General features: G+C 38.5%; 2 protein-coding genes across 3 annotated transcripts in view; one reads left to right on the top strand and one right to left on the bottom strand.

Annotated features, from left to right (window-relative positions):
- Positions 1 to 512: 512 nt before the first annotated feature.
- LOC125972546 (uncharacterized) lies at positions 513 to 6642 on the bottom strand. The gene is made up of 5 exons (XM_049726297.2): positions 5719 to 6642; positions 5588 to 5630; positions 4996 to 5079; positions 4437 to 4682; positions 513 to 3281 (listed from the first exon to the last, which is right to left on the bottom strand). Exons 1-5 carry the CDS (start codon positions 6103 to 6105, stop codon positions 2824 to 2826), a joined length of 1218 nt encoding a protein of 405 aa, XP_049582254.1. The 5' UTR covers positions 6106 to 6642; the 3' UTR covers positions 513 to 2823.
- Positions 6643 to 7564: 922 nt separating this feature from the next.
- The window catches only part of zgc:153039, a 36100-nt gene continuing 23647 nt past the window's right edge, over positions 7565 to 20017 (top strand). For both annotated transcript variants that reach the window (XM_049725596.2, XM_068651366.1), the window contains exons 1-6: positions 7565 to 8105; positions 11028 to 11162; positions 11470 to 11607; positions 11717 to 12034; positions 12590 to 12697; positions 13828 to 13939. In XM_049725596.2, coding sequence (XP_049581553.1) covers positions 7889 to 8105; positions 11028 to 11162; positions 11470 to 11607; positions 11717 to 12034; positions 12590 to 12697; positions 13828 to 13939 — 1028 coding nt within the window. In that variant the 5' untranslated portion in view covers positions 7565 to 7888. The remainder of the gene's footprint in view (positions 8106 to 11027; positions 11163 to 11469; positions 11608 to 11716; positions 12035 to 12589; positions 12698 to 13827; positions 13940 to 20017) is intronic.

Here is a 20017-nt window from a genome sequence, read left to right as displayed (position 1 = left end):
GTTTTGACCGGTGCAAAAACAATTATGCTTAATACTTGAGTCTTAAATTCCACAGATAAATAAGAAGCAGTGGACTACATAAAGTTGAACTCAAGTCCTCCTATAAATGGCCTAATGAATTTGATGGATATTCATTCAGAATAGAAATAAGAGCTTTGAAGTTGTACAGTATATGCCACAAACCCCTGACCCCCCGACCCCCGACCCTGCGTGTCAGTAAGGTTAGTCTCATTTTTGTTTATGCAAGTGAAATTGCTTCCACACACTTTTCTGCGCATTTCCTAAAGCTGATAGAAGTGCACTTTACCAAAAGTGGTCACGGCACACGCACATGATAGGTCGAGCATGAAACATCAACACACAGTCATGCTGACGAATGGCGGGAGAGGCGACAGTCTAATAAGAGCACATTTGACTCATCGGGTAATATCCAGTCTGCTCGTGTGTGTGTGTGTTAAATGAAAGATGTGTGGTTGATAACTGGCCAGAATAAGCCTCTTATTTTTCAGCATTAACTTTTAATTCAAAGCAAACATTTGATCATCATTTTATAATGCCACAAAATTTAATTTAAACGGCAAAAACACAGCCACTAAAAACATTCGGATAAGATGAGGCTGCAGAGAGATGTCATCTGTGAATCTGAAAGTGGCAGCATGGAGATTGAAAATGAAAACTGTCCAAGAGTAAATATACGCGGTACGATAAATTGGGGCCTCTGAGCTGCTGAAATAGGCATTCATGCTTTTTATAATCACTAACATCCTACCAGCAGGAATCATAAAAAAAATAAGCCTTACATGATGAATGTACACATTATAGATAACTTCTCAATTAAATCAATACATATTTTGTTATACTGTATAATAGTGAAGAAATGATACTTTGCTACAAAGTAGTCAGTCTACACTGTAGTTATTTTGAAGAGACAGTAAATTTACTTAGCTATACAAGTACAAGCTGTAAAGTCTACAAACTGTAGACTTGTACTTGTATACCCAACTAAATTTACTGTCTCTTCAAAATAACTCAATACTTAACCACTGTCAACAAAAGTGAGTACAACATCTGAACCAAATATAATTATCTTGGGCTCATCAGACCACAAGACATGGCTTCAATATCCTTGTCTTAGAATTCTTTGCCATGAGGTGCCATTTTGAACTTTCAGTGACCAGTATGAGAGGGTAGAAGAGCAATAACAAAAAATTTAACAGCTGCTCAGCATTCACACGTGAGACCAACTAACACTATTATGTCATGACACCGGGGAAAGAAACTGGCTAACTGGGCCCAATTAGGACATTTTCACTTAGGGGTGTACTCAAATTTGTTGGCCTAAGAGTCAACTTCCTCCACAAGTTTTCGATTGGGTTGACATTATGAGACTGATGAGCCCAGACCTTAATGAGTGGACTGTATTGGGGAAAACAATGAGCCACTGCTTTGTTGCCCTGGCAGTATTTTTTTTGGATATCATTATATGGAAGAACCCATCTTCATTGTTTTGCAGACAAAAGGTGGTTTTGATACTAGATTTAGAGTACATGGCTCTGAGTTGCTCATTTTAGGACTTGCCACTTGCTTGGCTAAAACTTGTGAAAGTTATGCTTTCCTTCCACTCCTGGTTTTCCCATCAAATCAAATCAAATCGACCCTTAAACTACACAAATGAATGGCCTTAAACTCAAAGAACTCTTAACATTATTTCACAAAACACATAACTGCACGGTTGTAGTCCAGCTTATTAGCTTTCATTTTATTTTTATATAATACCATGCACTATATACAGTTTGTAAAATGCACATTTATGAACTTTTTTATTGTGTGTATTTATGCTGTTGAATGTTAATGCTTGAGTAAGTGAGCAAACCTTTGAAAGTACAGTTTCATTTAATTATTTTCCCCATTGTAAATATATTTGTAAAGTATGACTGACAAATGTGCAAAGGAAATACTGACACCACACGTCTAATGTAATTTTTTTGGCCAACGCAACTCAGTGGCAGTTTTAAATTAATTTTCAGCCAAGGACATTTAATCTTTTCAGGGAGTCTTGGCTTGAAAGCTGCTGGGAAATCCTCCTTCAGCTCATTTCTTTTGACCGTCACCTGCTGTCTTTATTTCATGCATGCTGTTTTTTCTCCCCCCCCCCCCCCTCTCTGTTCTCTTGCGCTTTGCTGTCCCTTTTGAAGTTTTAAGGAGTCCTGTGGTTTGAAAGGGTCAAGAAAGGGCAGCCTACTGTCTGATCGAAGGCAGAGCGTGGGATAAACGTGTGGTACCACCTGTTATTGCTGCTTTGAGTTGACACCACTGGTGTCACTGTACTTACACCTCTTTTTCTCACCTTAACTTTATTTCTGCTTGTTTACATACCAGCAATACAAAAGCACACACTTCGGGTCGTAGAACTAATGCTCAAGCGTACAGGGATGTGTTGGGAGTGCAAAGACACCTACTGTCAGACGAGTGTCACACAGAGACAAATTAAGAAGTCATACTGATAAAAGCCCACCCTTTCCTTACACTTCATAATAATGAGGACTCATTCTGGATCAAGCCCAGAGCAGCGGGGGTGATTGATTGAGGGAAAGAACTGTGTCCTGGGGAGAGAGTCAATTAGAGGTCTGGGGTCACACAGAGAATTGAAGGAAGCATCTGAAAGTCCTTCAATATGGAACATTTGCCTTTCAAATTGCACCCATTGATCAAACCTTTCTGAGGATTTGTGAGTCTGTCAATGGATGTCTCCATTATAGTAGAATTGTCTTCTGCCTCAGGTTCCTGTCCTGTGTGCCCAGAGAGATTTGTGCCACAGAATCCTCAGGAGCACGATGATCCAAAACTAGATTTGACTGCAAAATTCGTAGCTGACATCTCCTCAAACTTCTGTATAATTTTCCGTACTGAGTGGAAGGGAATATCCCTCCGCCCCCGGCCTCTACCAGATCCACAGGGCCCTCTAAAGGCTGAGTTTTTACTGAGGAAAACATGGAGAGGAGGCGGAAGGCCGCAACGCAAACGTAGCCAACCCTGAGCGAGGCCCACAGTTGGCAACACTCCTACCCGATTAAAGCGGGTAGGCAGGGTGACGAGATGCTCCTGGGTCACAGGGTTATGGAAGCTCAGAGCACCTCCTCCAAAATTAAGAAAGAGTCCAATGGTTTTGATCTGAGGTGGGACTATGTTGAGCAATTCCCTTCTTCCATCATAAACAGTAAAAAACGACAAACCCTGCCTTTCCAGAAACCAGCCTTCACGACCGTCCGGAGAGCTCACACCTGAAAGAACAAAAGTGTGTAGTAAGTGATTGAAACCTAACAAAGATAACAAGGAATTTCTTGATAGGTGGTGTCACTTTATAATACTGTCTATTCAATTGGTGGTTTGGTGAGCTTGGTCTCATCACCATTTGGTTTATGACAACCATTACGACATCCTGTGATCAGCTGGTCCACTCGAGTTGACCTTTTGTGCCTCGTGTGAGCTCTTCACTCACAGCCAACCTGGCTCATCATTGGACTAACCTGACAACTAAACTCTGGTGTGTTTGACTAGACTAGAGATGTTCAGCTCACAAATACAGTACACTTCCCTGGTCCCAAGATGAGGGTTTGAGCATGAGCACAATTCCTCATGCATGTGCATATACACTAGCCCCCAACCTGACGTTATATAATGTCATACATGATATAAGCTTGTAAATGTTACCAAACTCAGGCAATAAGCAAGCCGTGATTGGGGAGAGAGTCAATTGTATTATTATGCGCTCTGAGAAACTGTAATGTCATTTTCAATCATCAGAAAGTGGCAAAATGTCCGCCCACTGAGATGAATTATAATGGGTGGATTTTGCTGCTTCTTTCAAATACCACATACGCATTAAGCAGCATAATGTGGTTTAAACTGGCAAAGTTGCATCAAACATATGATTGCTAAGAACATTTTTTAGGGATTTTTTCCATTTAGAAACTTTTAATTTTATATTTACTTGGACTATCTTAGTCTGACATTTACAAATGATCATCTTAAACATTGTACGGAAAACAAAGAAGGGAAACGATGCAAAAAAGTTGAATTTAGAGGGCAAATATTTTTAATAGCACTATATCTTTTCCCACATTAACCTCCTGCCTCATATAATGCAGCTATATTGTTGGGTTTTAATGAAATAAAGGAAACCCTTGTGTTTTTTTTATTGCATGAATGATCCCCAGTAGGAGATTTGAATCCCCAAATCCCGATCCGGGCGAACAGTAATGCCTAATTGGGTCCCTTGGCAAGAGACGCTAGAATGCTGATTATGAGCCACCACCGCTGATCACAGGCCTCAATACAACTAGTGGTTAAAATCTCAAGAATAATCAGTCGTGTCTCAGAGGCTTGTCTCTATGAATGTGAAGTAAAACAGAAACAATATTAAGGAAAAAACTTACCTATTTTGTAGAGAGAACTGTTGCAGACCTCCACTTCCCAGTAATACTGCCCTTGTGCAATGACAACATCAGCATAAACTTGAGGGAGGTAAGCCATCACCCGAGGGTCAGAGGTCATCATTACTCTCTTGACATTGTTTGGAAGCAGATCAGGAGAGATAGCTTTTTGGTAAGTCACGGTGAGGGAGGAGTTGGACAGATGGAGCGAAGGGTGGGCTGTTACTGGGTCCAGAGCGAAATATAAACCTAATAAAAAAGAATAAATAAATAAATAAATAAATAAATAAATAAATAAATAAATAAATAAATAAATAGCTATGAAAGTGAATTGCATTTACCTTAGGTTTTCTAATAAATTCTTTTTGTGCCTTTGTTGTTTTTCAATTTTCTGTTTTATGCATTTTTTTTGTTTGTCAGAATATTTTTTCTGTCATCAAAAACATTATATCCTGAAAATATTTTATTATTTGGAAAAAAAATACCATAAGACAGAACCTCCCAAACTCCACCAGAAAAAATATTTAAAAAAACAAAATGAATCTGAAGCATGATTACTTACCAAAAACAGACCGCTCCATCGCCTCCTCTTGTAGTTCTACATTGCCCTCAGCTGGTGATACGGTAAAGCTGCACGCACTGGAACCTAGATTTAATATCAACAGTCCTATGAACTCTTAACAACTGCAAAATCATGGGTCCATCCATCAGTTTTCTATACCACTTGTCCTCAATAGGCTCACAGATGAATTGGAGCCCATTTCAGCGTACTTCGCAAGAGGCATACCCTGAGCTGGTCACCAGCCATTCACATACAGTAAACAAACATTCACACCTATCTACAATGTAAACACAAACCCACACATGCATGGGGTGAACATGTTAAGTCCACTCAAGGAGTCAACTTTCAAACCCAGGACCTCAGAACTTTGAGGCAGATGTTCACCATTCTGGAACAAGTATATAATAAATCAAAACACTTATTAAATTATTAATTATCCATCCATCCATCCATCCATCCATCCATCCATCCATCCATCCATCCATCCATCCATCCATCCATCCATCCATCCATCCATCCATCCATCCATCCATCCATCCATCCATCCATCCATCCATCCACCGATTCCATACACAAACATGAATGAACTCACATTGTGTTGTCACTTCCTGTGCAGTCACAACATTGGAGCTCCCCTGAATTCCACAGTGGAAGAAATTTTGACAGTAAACAATACAAATCTTACAAATCCTTCAATTAATTCAGTAGCCAGACAATTCTTACTTGTATGCTTGAAGGTGGTGGTTGGTGCGGTTCCGATGTGCCCTCAGGTGGGACACATTGAGACTTAAGAGAAGGATATTTTGGGAGACAGAATGGAGCTGTTGACCACATCCTACATGGCAGCTCCACATCATACATACATAATGGACACAACACTGAGCAGGCACGTGGGCTCACATCATAACGGGGAGACTGAGCTGACCTCTTCTCTCCTTCCCTTTTTATACAGTGAACACACATGGTATGAGAACATGGCAGGATTAGGATCTCCTCATTATCTCTGTTACAAGCAGGACATTTGGAGAAGTCCTGGAATCCCTCAGTGCACTTGTTATCATCCCTGTCAATATGTTTCTTTTCCCTGGGACAATAGGTCAGCAGTGACATTTTGATGCAGAAACAAATGCTTTACGTTCCTTTCAGACGGCCTCATTTCTTCTTCTGTCAACAGTGGTGGAACTGAATTTTGTTTCCTTACGTCTGATGTTTGTCACCTGAGTTTACTTTGAATTCATGAGTAAACAAGAAGCAATAACAAAAAAATAGAATAATTCTATTTACTGTGTGAAAGCGTGACTGTCTGTATCCAATTATGCTCTTCAGAAGGCAAGGCCTCAGGCTTCGGTGAACAGCTTCCCATCCTTTTGTTCAGAAGACATCCGCCTAGATGCAGATGTTGTGTTGTTTAGAGATATCCTGCTGCAGTAAAAATGACAAAATTCACTCTTCTTTAAAAGACCAAAAGCACATTGACAGCCTGGAGGATATAAAGCCGAAATCCCCATGTTGCGCTCACTCTCTTGTGTCCCAAATGACTGTTGTGGCTGCATTATGTAGAACCGGTTGGGAGCTGATAAAAGAAAAAAAAGGGGGTGGTCGTGACTGAGTAGCCCAGCCTTTGAAAAGGCACTTACCGCTTGGTGTTGCTACGGTAACATCTCTTCACATAGAAAAGCACAGCCACACAAAAATACGTGTTGCAAAGATCTCTTGCGTGAATAAAATGTGCATGTTCTCATCTATTAAACAAGCAAAGCAATTTTATACTAAACTGGTCAGCCACACTGCAACTTACACAGTATTTAGTATTCACAAACATAGACTACTCCTAAAAGACAACATTGTATGAATGGCACATACGTATATTTATTCTTTTGCTGGCATTGAATAGGTGGCTGATATTTGTGACATGGCGAGTGAACATGCAATTGGCATACACACAATCCAATCTCCATACACCCAGAGGCTTGCTGTTCATTAATTATCTGGGAACAATAATTGATAATGAATTTTGATTTCAGGCAAATGCTGGAGCTGTCTGCAGAAAGGTATGGCAACATCTCTACTTCCTGAGGCATTGACATGGCAGAATTTATTTAAAAAAAGAGAAATATGGTAGAAACAGATGTAACAAAAAGTGACATTGATAAAATATTGACATGGGTATACGTATTACTATTTACTATATTACTTACTATTTACTATATTACAAATCGTGAGCTCTTCATCAACGGACCGCTAAAGGATTTGAATGAAACTATTCATCAAGTTTTGATGTATAGATAAGAATAATACCGGAACTAGTATTTGCTTTATTTTTGGTGTAATTTGATTAACTAAAAACTATGTTAATGTTATTAGTTAAACTAGTTAAACTAGTTTATAAAACTAGTTAAACTAGTTTATAAAATAGCAATTTAACGAGAGCGACTGTTCCCTGCCCTAGTCACGATCAATTGTAAATGTTTGTTCCAGGTCCTGGAATCCAGGAGAAATTGTAAAGTCTTAATTTGAATAACAAAGCCGGAAATGCATGATAATATGTAGCTTGATGTTTGTGCATCACATGACAGCTCACAAGTGGATTTGCAGAGAAATGAGCCGACATGGGAACCTCTTATGGACTTTAATGGACTCCTAAAAGTTTTTGGAACGTTCGCTCAACTTTGCAAACTATCAGTTTTTTTTTCTCGTCCATATAAAACGCTTATTTCCGGCGTTGCTATGATCGTAGCCAGGAAACGTTTATTCGAATGCCGGGCCAGGACATGCCACTGATTAACTTTCCTGGTATAAAGTTTATTGACGTGCTCTTGGTCAAAACAATCAGTGGGATATACATAAGGAAAAATAATAATAAAACGTGGGACTGCAAAGATAGAGTTGCAAGATGACAGAGCGAACCCCTCTCCTCCACTACCGACTCTCCACCAGCGTCAATGAATCCGAGCTGCGGGCACCTCCGACCGGCCGGATGCCGGAGGAGCGCCCAGCCACCCTCCGGCACCGGTTCTCTCAGAGTCAACCAAAGAAGCTGCCCACTTTCTCCGGTGTGGTCATTCCAACCTTGCTGTCAATGTTCAGCGTGGTTGTTTTTCTGAGGATTGGTGAGTTTTGATGGAAGCATCCATCCACTTAAGCAAAGTTATTTCTCTTCTTGCCCATCCTCTCATATGTTTTTTTTTTTTTTTTTTTTTGTATAGGCTACATGTATTTAGAATCTTTAAAATTATGCATGTTCACTTAAACGTTGAGAGATGCCAATAGTTCTGAGTTAACCACGTAGTACAAGTTTATTCGTGCATGTTCATGCAAGTGTGCTTGTGTGTGTGTGTGCGTGTGTGCGTGCGTGCGTGCGTGCGTGCGTCATTTTTTAATATGGTAAAATAGTTGGGGTGTGCATCTCCCCGCAAAACATGATTGGATATGATTTACAATGCATGCAATTCGATGTGATTCAAGTATGTAACGATTTTAAGATGTTTGGTTACGATTAAATTTGATATGGTACACTTGTTTAGGATTACTGTGATACAATTCAAGGATGGATTTATTTCAAAATGTAACAATTTGATTCGGTTCATCAAATCAAAATCAATTTTCCCCTTCAAATATTTTTTTTATTTAGCACCCCTATAAAATTGATTTTTTTCCTCCACATTGTAGCACAATGCAGTTGTGGGATTTTTTTTTTTTTCTCCATATTCACAAAAAACTAACAATTTTGCAAAGTAAGGCCAAGGCCCAGATTCAACTTCAGAACTGTGAGGGAGATGTGCTAACGACTCACCCACTGTGCCTCCTTTAATACAAGTGTAAATCTGGATTGCACCTCTGTCTCACATTGCTGAGTTTCAATGTTTTAAATTTCAGCTCTGGCCTTTTTCTGTGGAATTTTCAATCGTCTCCCCTTGCTTGCCTGGGTTTTCTCCATCTATTCCAGTTTTCCATGTTAGATTAATCAAATGCATGCTCTAAATTACCATATGAATGTGTACTTTGCAATTAGCTGGCGTCCAGTCCAGGGTTGTATCTAGCTACTGTGCCCATTGTCAGCTTGGATTGGCTCTAGCTCACATTCTGATTAGGACAAGCGCTAGAGAAAATGGATAATACATGAGATATTGCATTTTGCAATTCAATCACAGGATAAAAGTGCATTGTGGGTCATTATTCAATTATGTGCTTACTAGTGGATGCTACACAATCGTGAACATCACGTGACCAAACCCAAACAGCTGAGCCTGTGACATTCGTAAAGTCCGAGAGCACTGCTGTCAATTTCAGCAGATAGCAGGGGGCTTGTGCTACATGAAATGTCAGCCTCCTTGAATGGCTGAAAACAGGTGGATTAATCTGATTCATTCTTTTGACCAACCCAATATTAATCAGAATGTCGCGTTTAGACGACAGGGGGCACATAGAACATATTACAAGTAACATTTTGGACTCGACTTCAAGGCCTCGGTTCAAATCAAACCGTTCAATGAAATTTTGTTACTTTATTTGACATATCCTTTGTGCAAAATGTCACACGCTAGACTTTTTTTTCCATCTGCTCTTCACTGATTGGTTCATTTCACTGTCTGTTTATTCAGGTTTGTACCTCAGAAATGCACTTGATGAGAATACCCACCAGATTCAATCGCTGGTACAGCTATGAGTCTAGATTTCTAGGCTAGGCTTCTTGTGCACTTGTGCACTTGCACAATTTCATGATGACACGCTAAATTTTAATGACGCCAACACAATGAGAGATGGTGGCCACAAGACTCCCACAAATCGGGAACTAACCATTCAGAAAAAGCTGTTTCCCATATTGAGGAGAAGAGAGACCCAATCACAGAAAAGCTCATTTGCATATTGAATGTTTTTATATTAATGAGAAGTGTTATTCCTGATCACTAAAAATACCTCAGAAAAAGAGCACCCCGCATCTTCAAACCCAAATTATCATCAAAACACGATAAAACGATATTGTAGATTTTAAAAATCTACAAAAAAGCTGATAGAAGGGGACACTTCTTTTTTTAAATGTCATGTTTGCATAGTGACTAAACCACACTGTTAGCGTGAAGCAGGAAATAATAAAATGCCATGCAGTTGAAGGTTTCCAGTCATTGCTGTAAAAGCATTAAAAAAAAAAAAATAACTCGGATAGAGTTTTATATTCATGTTGCTCCTTGGCTTTCGTTGAATCTCTAGACAAGCTTTGCGAGTAGTCATGTGGCAAGTCTCCTAGTTCTACCACCATGTTGTTTTCTACCCCCCACTACAAGTCTCGTGAGATGTCAGCTGCTGTGGAGAGCATACACATGCCTGGGGGCACACACACGCACACACACAGTAGCGTTTGTGCACGACTTAAGACTATTCACTCACACTAACATGCTTATGGCTTTGAATGGAACAAACAATGGTTTTATGGGTAGGTACTGAGAACTATAATATACAGTGTTTCAATTTCGAACATCAGGTTCTTATGGTTCCTATCTACAATACTGTGTATTTATATATCTGTGTCTTCCTCTTCTTATTATTAGTATTGTTGTTTTTAAGAGGCGTCAAACTAATCGATTATCAAATTAATTGCCGCATTTTAACAATGGAGTAATTGTTTACAGATATTTTTATAACTATGATTGTTCAAATTCTGTCTGACTCTCAAAAATAATCTGTGATTTCTCTAGTACTTCGTGAAAGCTGACTGATTTAGCTTTTGTGTTTAGTCAAAATAATAACATCTGGTTTTTCAACGGAATAGAAAGACCCAAATTATGCCACAAATCTATAAAATTGTCTTTTATTATAAAGTGATGTCACTTAACAGACACTTTTTTTTATAATGACATTCACTTACCGTACATCATCTAAAATGAGCAAGGTAGGTTTACTGTTGTCCCAATGGATATCTTCATAATTAGAGCAGTATTTCATTTCTTTTATTCGATTCATTCCAACCTAACTGCTTCTCGATTAAGCACTCATTACCTTTATCAGAATGAGTATGTTTTTTTTTGTTTTTGCAGGTTTCTTGGTTGGCCAGTCGGGACTGTACCAAGGAATTGCCATGTTTATCGTGGCCTACTTCATAATCTGCATGACTGTGCTGTCAGTATGTGCCATCTCCACCAATGGAGCGCTAGACGCTGGGGGGGCTTATTGTATCCTCCTGCACATTTAACTTGTGTAAAATCTACACTTTCTGTCCTATGAATTATGCAATACACAACTGATTTAATTGCATGTCTGTTTTTATTTACGTCAGATGGCTAATCAATCTCAAGAAACTTCATATTCAGCAGCTGTAAGCATCTAGCAGTAACACTTTAGCCACAGGGGCATGGGGGGGGACTTTAATTCCAGTTTGATTTGTTCAAAATACAATTTTGTGTTTATCACGGGGAATAGACTATGCATTTAAAATGGATTTTACCATTTCCCAAACTACCTTTCCTTAAAATGCCTCAGACATGATCAGCCGAGCACTGGGCCCAGAATTTGGCGGGAGTATCGGAATTATGTTCTTCTTGGCTAATGTGTGTGCTTGTGCTCTTTATGTGCTGGGTTTGGTTGAAGCCATTGTTGCCACCTTTGGTGTGCCAGAAGGTAAGTTTCAATGTAACTAATCGAAGTTGAAAAGTGTCAGCTTTATCGGCTTGGTATATATAATCAAATTTTTTAATAATATGGCCTCTCACATCTGATCCTCCCTTAGATGGCGCACTAGCTGCATCTTCCTACCAAGTTCTGCAATCAGGCTACTGGTGGTCTCTACTTTACGCCACAGCCATTGCCCTGCTATGTTTGCTTGTGTGCATGGTCGGTGCTCACATTTATGCCAAGGCCACCTTTCTAATCTTCCTAGTGGTCATGTTTGTCCTGGGCACCATCTTCATCAGCTTTTTTGCTGTGCACCCACGCACCATCATTCTGCCTAGTTCTGCTGACTCCAACCCTATTGTAAATGGAACAGGCCCCACCGCAGCAAACTTTACCGGCTTCAAATTAGACACCCTTCTTGGGAACCTGTGGGGTAAGGCAAACAGACTGAAATAGTATTAGTGCAGTCTCATTTTATTTTGTCCAATCCAACATTATGCGACACCTATAATGACGAGAAATATTTTTTTTCATTTGTAAAAAACTGTGAGTCTGTGTTAGTTTTTGGGAAGGATGATACAAATGAATGGTGAATGAATGGTGAGAAATACTAATGTCTAAAATATGTTCAAATCAGATTTGTTAGAATTAATATATTTTATATATTCATGTATAGAAACTGTGTCTTCTCTTTAGGGAGTGTTTTAACGCTGGTGGAGTGTCCCCAAGTTTTTATTAAGAAACTGAATGGATATTGCTAAAAGATTATTTTCACTCTTATATAGCAAATGAGCAAAATGTAATTCTAATGAATACTGTTGTCATAAATTCAAAGGAGGCTCTGAGGTTCTTTCTCACCTCACAACTGTCACTTTCACTTTAAAAGTACATCCTGCATTGTGAGCATTTGTCAACAGATATCATTGACCTTGCTGGTTGAAGACGGAAGCTCTAGGAACAACTCATCTTACGTTTTCTCTTCACGCAGCCGACTACACTGTGGATTACACAACCGGGAATCTGATGACCTTTGCCACTGTTTTTGCGGTGATGTTTAATGGGTGCACTGGCATCATGGCGGGCTCCAATATGTCAGGTATTTGAACTGCATATCCAGAAGTTTGAGTCAAAAATATTGGCACCACTTGTGCTTTTGTCAGATAATGCACCATTTTGTTCCCTCATGTTGGTGATATGTCGCGGGTTGAAAAATGTGACGAAACGGTTCGTTGGACAAACTGGTTAGTCGTCATTTGACCCGGGAAGGGACAATTACAGGAATGGACACATAACCCACTTCTGCCAGTCCTCAGTTAATCTTTTTTTAATTTTGTCATCCCTCATCCACCTCTGGGCCCTACGCATGTTCTGCATGTCAGACTTGACGGTTCTGCTTGGTATGACAATGCCTTCCCCCGTGCTACTACTGACATGATAAGACTTCCCTAGAGGAGTGCCAAGTTTACGCCAGCTTTCCAAAGATGTTATTTGCTTCACGCAAAATGCCTGTGGTTATTAGCGCTAGTGTTTGTGAATTAGACAATGTTTATCAATGAGGCTCATTTGCAAAGAGGTGGGCAATTTCTGCCCCAAATATATGCATATTGACTCATGTAAATATGCACAAGTACCATCGGCGCATCGGGACACATTCTGCTTGGCAGCACAGTTAGTGAAGCATTTCACCACCTGCGCACGCTTGGCTTTATTCTCACCCGTTATCGCCACACAAAAGTCACACAATCCTTTTGTGAATTTCACCCTCAGGTCTCTTGAGAGGGACTTGCAGCATTGAGCTTGTTCATGCTTTTCCACATTTTTGCTTTCAAGTTCTGACATTTCTTTGCTCTTTATTTGCTCCATCCTCAATGTGATCAGCAAAGACACAACACAGTCACCTTTTCTTAATTTTAACTGGCTGCTAGTGACATTTCTGAATCGTCAGGACCTGTTAGTTGCCGCAGTTGAGTTTAATTACAAATTACAGGAGCATGGCATGCTCGCAATGCAATTATTTCTTAGAACTTTGAGAAAGTGCCAATAATTTTGTCCCGTCAAATTTATGGAATTTCGAGTTGAATAATTAGTCTTTCCATTGCAAACGAAACCAAACAAGTAGTGCGTTATCTGACTGAATCACACGGGTGCCAATGTTTTTGGCCATGACTATAAATGGACAATGTGTATCCAAATTGACTCAATGCTCATACTTAACCCATCTCCAAGGTGATCTCAAGAATCCAAGCTACTCCATTCCACGTGGTACTATCACAGCTGTCATCTTCACCTTCATAATCTACAACCTGCTCAGCGTTCTTGTGGCCTGTTCCTGTGACCGGTCAGTAACACTCAAATCGATCCTCAAACTTAGCAAATTTGTCAAAACCAAGGTTCCATAAAGGCAAGTGTTGTGGATTGCATTTCTCACAATATATCCAAAGGGATAAAATTGCAACAATTTAACAGCTGTAATAATTGTGCTGGATTTGCTTATATTATATCACATTGAATTAAAAATGTATTAGTTGTGTTTGGTTACAGTTTGGTAAATATGGTGAACTCACTCATCAAAACTATGGTGGGTTCACTCCGTGGAAAGCGGTCAACCAAACTGTACAATAAACTTTTTCTCATATTTGTTAAACCTGTCAATATGACCTGACAGTAGCACATTAGTAAAATGATCTGTGGGGAAGAAAGAATCAACACCTCTTTGGCCCCATCTGTATTTCCAATTTGATTTTTAAGAACCCCAAAGAAAAGCAACCAGTCAAAGACAGAGGAGGTTACTGAAAAGGGGTTCATCATTTGCCTTGCACTCAGGGGCACGCCCTTGCGGTCCCATGCTGGCTTGTTTCTGTCGACTTCAGGAGCATTGCTGAAACTATGGCGGAATGTCCACCCCTATGAATAGAGTAAAGATGACCTCAGGCAGCTAAGATGATTAACACTGTCATTTAGGGCTGTCGGATATGGATAAATTTCACATCTTGCTAATTTTGCCATATATCTCTAACAATATTACTTTGGGTTCAGTGGAAAAATAAGCAGCTCATATCCTCCCCAAATATACATAGTATGTACTATTTATGAATCCAAAAAGGAAGTGAAAGTGTAGTTATTTTATTAGAACTGACTGACAGCCATAAAAATTAAAGTCACAATATTAAAAATATCACATCTGATTTCAACTGAGCTTTAAATATGAATATTTTTTGCTACAGCAGAAGTGTTTTTTGTATTTGCATGCAGGCGTGTGTGTATGGCATTAATTTGTGTGTTGTCCTCTACTGATGTGTTCATGCTTGAGTTGGCTTGGGGGGGAGTCACCACCGCAATGGGTGCGGTGTCAACTGTGCCAGCTTGTCTTGCCTTTGGAGGCTCCGCATACAACATAATATATTGAAGTGTATATATTTTTTTAATTTACCAAGAAGATTTCAGCAGTGTCGAGGGTACTGACTAATACTATCGATTTGTGGAAAAGGGCAAATGGATCAAAGTTGAACATAGGATGTTTCCGCCTGACAGAAATACTATGATCAAGATTATTTGCAAAAAGTCACTTTTCAAATTGTGGATAAGAGAGGAAATCAGATCTTTGTTACATTTTGCATTCTGAGACTAAAAAATATATATATATTTTTTCTTTTGTATTGTGAGAAAAAAATTCTGAATCACTCAAATTGCTTGACTTGAAATTGATTAATTTCAGTTAAATACAGAGTTGTGTAAATGACCCCCCTAATCTTTTTGTCTAGAGATTTTGTTTTTCTCTTTATACACCTTTTCTTCACACTCTGGTTTTCTCTTTCTCCATGTCTATCACTGCCAGAGTTCACTATTGATTAGCTCTACAGCAAGTGTTCTTGAGGTGCTAAATTGACATGACATGGCTATAAAACAGCAACAGAGATCAATGCGGACATCATTTACTCTGCCAGACCATCCTACCGCTATCTGCCTGCATGCTACACAGACTCGCTGAATCGAGACAAAGTTGCTTATCAGAAGCCCTGTTCTACTCTTACAGCTTACTTCAACATTTTAGCTTCAATTTTGTTTTAAAAGACAAGACACAGGCCACAAATTACCTTCTTGGGAAAGTTATTCAAATTCTAAGCACTAAGAATTTAAAGTGTATGGATGAAGTGTTTTGGCCTACTTTAGCTCACATGACGTGAGTGTGTGTGCAAAAGGGTTGTTGGTATTCAGGTGTGTCACCGTGAAGGCGTATATTGCACTGATATCATTTTGGGCCATAACGGAAACCTTTGTGACAATGATTAGATAAGTGTCAGAACACTTGAATAGAGATATCAGTTACCGTATTTTGTAGACAATAACACAAACTCCATTATTATTTGCTATTATTAAAATCACCGTTCAAAAGCAGTTTTTTTTCTCAGTACTCATGTAATATATGGTTCCTAGATTTCCTGGTTTCCATTCTCAAAAATGGAAGTATTAGCCGCAAAGTTATTTGATTAATGAAGCGTGACTGCTATTGTGCAGGAATGCAAGTAAATAGCTAGAGTTTGACAATTTAAAACAAATGATTAATGGTGTTTGGAATTCTTTCTTTTCTGGTAAAAAGTTTGATGGCAATAATACTAGTTTTGCATTGAAACCGTCATCATTAGAGCCTCTCTGTACTTGTTGCCCATTACAGAAAGAAAAAACAAAATCTACTTAACGATCCTTTTATGGATGTGATGAATTAATTGAGCATTACTGTAACAATTGTTTCAAATCTATATTCTTTACCACTGATTGTAACTTAAACCTGATTCAAAACAAAACCACTTTACTCTGATTTCAACATTCAAGTCAGCGCAAATGACTGTATGTTGCCTGATGAATTTCACGTCACTCAGGGTAGTTTATTCGATCTGACCTTAACTGAACTGAAAAGAAATTCTGCTCATGTCACAGAAACACCATTGCAGGGATTCAATCTTAGTCTTATGAAGTTGGGCTGTTGGATAGTTCTGGTTTCAAAAGAAGAAGGAAGTCTACTGAATGGATTGCCTTTCTTTCTTTCTTTCCGTGCTGTGTTTCCGTGAGTCTCCATGTGATAGTTTCACGTGTGCATTGAATGACACTTCATGCACACATAGTCTGTTGTGCGTAATGATATAAAAGGTCATGAGACAATATTTGACACAAAACTCAGAAGAATACACTCATTGACCGAGTACTACAAGTTGACACTATCAGGGCAAAGGTGAACCCATAATTTGATTTCTCCAGAATAATAAGAATTAGTAGTCGTCATCCTTGATCATGTTAATAAAGCTATTCTTTGTTTTAAGTTGATCGATGCGTTTTTCTTATTGATTTTAGAGTATTAATAAGAATACAATGTTACGCGTGCAGAGGTGTACTTATAAGAATTTTATAGACAATTGATACTATTTAGAGTTGTGGCACAGAGTTGGGGGGGGGGGGGGGAGACACAAAATATTTTTTTTCTTTCCAGGGGCACCCCAACAGAAAAAGGATGCATTCTACATAAGAAGCAATTGTCATTTAGCAGTCATTAGAAAATGATTATTTTGCCACATGTAAATGTAATTTTACACACATTTGTTTTTATGTGGCTTATTTTAAAATGTGTTTCAAGTATAATGTTTCTACTCAAAGTTACTAATTACATATTCAGCTAATTGATCCAATAGTTTTTGCAGGTATCATGGCCTGTAATTTGTGATTACAGTGCTGCCTTTTAAAATATATTTAAAATAAATCTTGTTTTCTTAACAATCTCCAATAATGACTTATCAAAATCATTTCTAACGGCAAAGTAGAGTAACAGGGACAAATATGGCATTCATAGCATGTGGCCCGAGATTTGTGTTTCAAACAGTACAAATAAATAAAATACAATTAATGAAGGTCTGTGGGAAGACGTTTGAGCGCCAATGCTTTGAGTTGGTTGCATCACTGCATTTATACAAGTCGTCCAAATGGTGGCAGTCTTGCTTTCCAACATATCTGCTCTGCTTCACTCCAGAGGAACATTTAGTGCCAAACTAACCTTTGCATGAGTCTCTTTTCCAAATTGTTGTTCTGCATCAAATCTCTTAAAGAAGTCAATAGCGCATTTAAGAGAATGTCAGAGACCTTTGATAATAACTATTGAAGATGATTGTTGTGCATAACAAAGGTACACGACTTAAAAATAATAATTGCCCACCCATGTTTGTGGGGAGTGACAATATGATAACATCCACAGTAGCAACAAAGATTAATAATGGCAGCGCTCAGTGTGAGAACCCGGTTTTGCAGCAACAGCCGATAAAGACTCTCAATCTCTTGCACCGTACTATTATCGGAGCCTCCCGCTAATCTTTAAACTCCTTCAGCACAAGTTGTTTTTTTAGCTTCTTGTTGTCGGGGAAAAGTTGTGCAAGTTGGTGTGAGTACCTAAACTATAGACAAGGTCTCATGAATCATACTTGTAAAATCTCAATTTTTAGAATATTTGAATTGATTTCTTGAAGAAAAAGAAATACTTTAAGTCGATCAAGGGTTCACTCCAACCATATCAACATTGATTATTCTAACGAAAAAAATCTTTTTGCACTGAAAAGCACAAGCCAACAGCACCAAAATGTGAATTATGAGTATATCAACACATGAACACTGCCGAGTTACATTCAGTCCAACTGCTGGAAGCACACACTGCTCAAATGATGTATTGATGCACTAGCAATGTCAGCCAAATATGTCATATCCATCACTTGCCATCAGTCTAGGTATAGAGAAATAGCTACTTCCTTTGTCCTCTACTGCAACAATGAGCAATGAAATTAGTACATAAAGCCACCATTTCTATTCAAGCATCTAACGGTTTTAAAATCCCTATCACTATCAATACTTCGCTTGTAGTTCATTGGAAGCTCAATAAAGCTCATTTACAACAGTGTGCAATTGGTTTTCAGGTCACCTAATCGACTGTCATTTTTTTAGATAATCAGAAGTTATGTGACAAAATGGTGAAAGAGACAATGATGGTGATGATGAAGACTTAGCCAATATGAGATATGGAAAATCTATTCTACCAGTTAGCCAGGCATGACAGAGTGCCATGCCCCATTTTTTGAAACTTGTGTGTGCGTGCGTGTGTTTAACCAGGCAAAGCAATAGTTGCATATTAAATACATTTTTATTGCAATATTGTTATGTACAACGTCCACCATTCGTGGCAACTCTTTTTTTAAAAGTCCTTTTATTTTTGTATTTTTGATTTTGTCCTCTGCTATTCCCTTCATTTTATTTCAAGTTTATTTTTCGTTAGTGTAAACCTTACGCATTAAGAATTTCCTGCTGCACGATGTTATGCATCAGTGACCTGTGGGCTAATCCGCCCTGTGCTAGAGAAGCTTTTCTATTAATAAATTACTTGATGATTATATTAGTTTGAATCTGCATGGCTCTTTTTTGTTGTGCTATCGCTGACAAGCAGCCTTGTGGATTTTTTGTTCAGCCCACATTTCCCTTGAATTGTCTCTCATTTGCTAAAAATAATTACAGACCCACGCATGCACACACTGAATCTAATTTTCACTTTTTCATAATGATTTATTTGTTTGCATTACATTTTTTCATCCTTCTCTTAGTCTGTTTTCTATTGGGTCTACTCTTAATGCTTTGATTCTGGTTGCACTTGTTTTTTTTTGGCTGGATCGATCCAGTTTAATATTTGTGTACACGTATACATTTCACTGGAGAAATCCAACTCAAATCATAAGATTTAAAATTTTGTGACTGAGTGGTATGAAGGGTATTTTTTTATCTTGATGGTTGTATTTAATTTATTTTATTATTAATGAATTATTTTCCCATTTTGAATAGGTAAGAAATATCAATTGATCAATATTTGCTGACATGAATGTCACCATTGAATATTTTTAGAATCAATTCTATCAATTATTCCATTGATTAATTGAACAATCGGATACAATTTGCATTTAAGTGTATTAGAAGAAACCTTTTTCCCGAATTACTGTTTATTAAACCATTATTTTTGTTTATTTGGTATTACACCTAAATCTCAATTTTACTCGCTTGGATCCTACGTGACTTTCTGTATAATGCAGTTTGGTCAAATGTTTTTGTCATAAATACATTTTCAAGTAGTATTTCAAATTGATGCTTAAAGGACCGAAGCTAAATGACGAGCGAGTAAACCGTAGCTGATGAATTTCCGACACCAAAAGAGTTTGATAATAAGAAGTCGGGTGATACGGATCACTAAGATTGTTTTTGCTTTGGAAAGGGGGAAGTTCACGGAAGCACCTCATCCACACAGTCACTAACAAGTCAAAGAGCGTGGCCGGACACAGCTTTATTCTCTCTTCCATCCAATTCACATAGCATCAAAATGACTTACTCAACCCTCCTGATAGTT

Source organism: Syngnathus scovelli, chromosome 7 (assembly GCF_024217435.2).
Source record: "Syngnathus scovelli strain Florida chromosome 7, RoL_Ssco_1.2, whole genome shotgun sequence".
NCBI classification, from domain to species: Eukaryota; Metazoa; Chordata; class Actinopteri; order Syngnathiformes; family Syngnathidae; genus Syngnathus; species Syngnathus scovelli.
The sequence above is the reverse complement of the archived record's forward strand: the minus strand, read 5'-3'. Positions and strand labels throughout refer to the sequence as shown.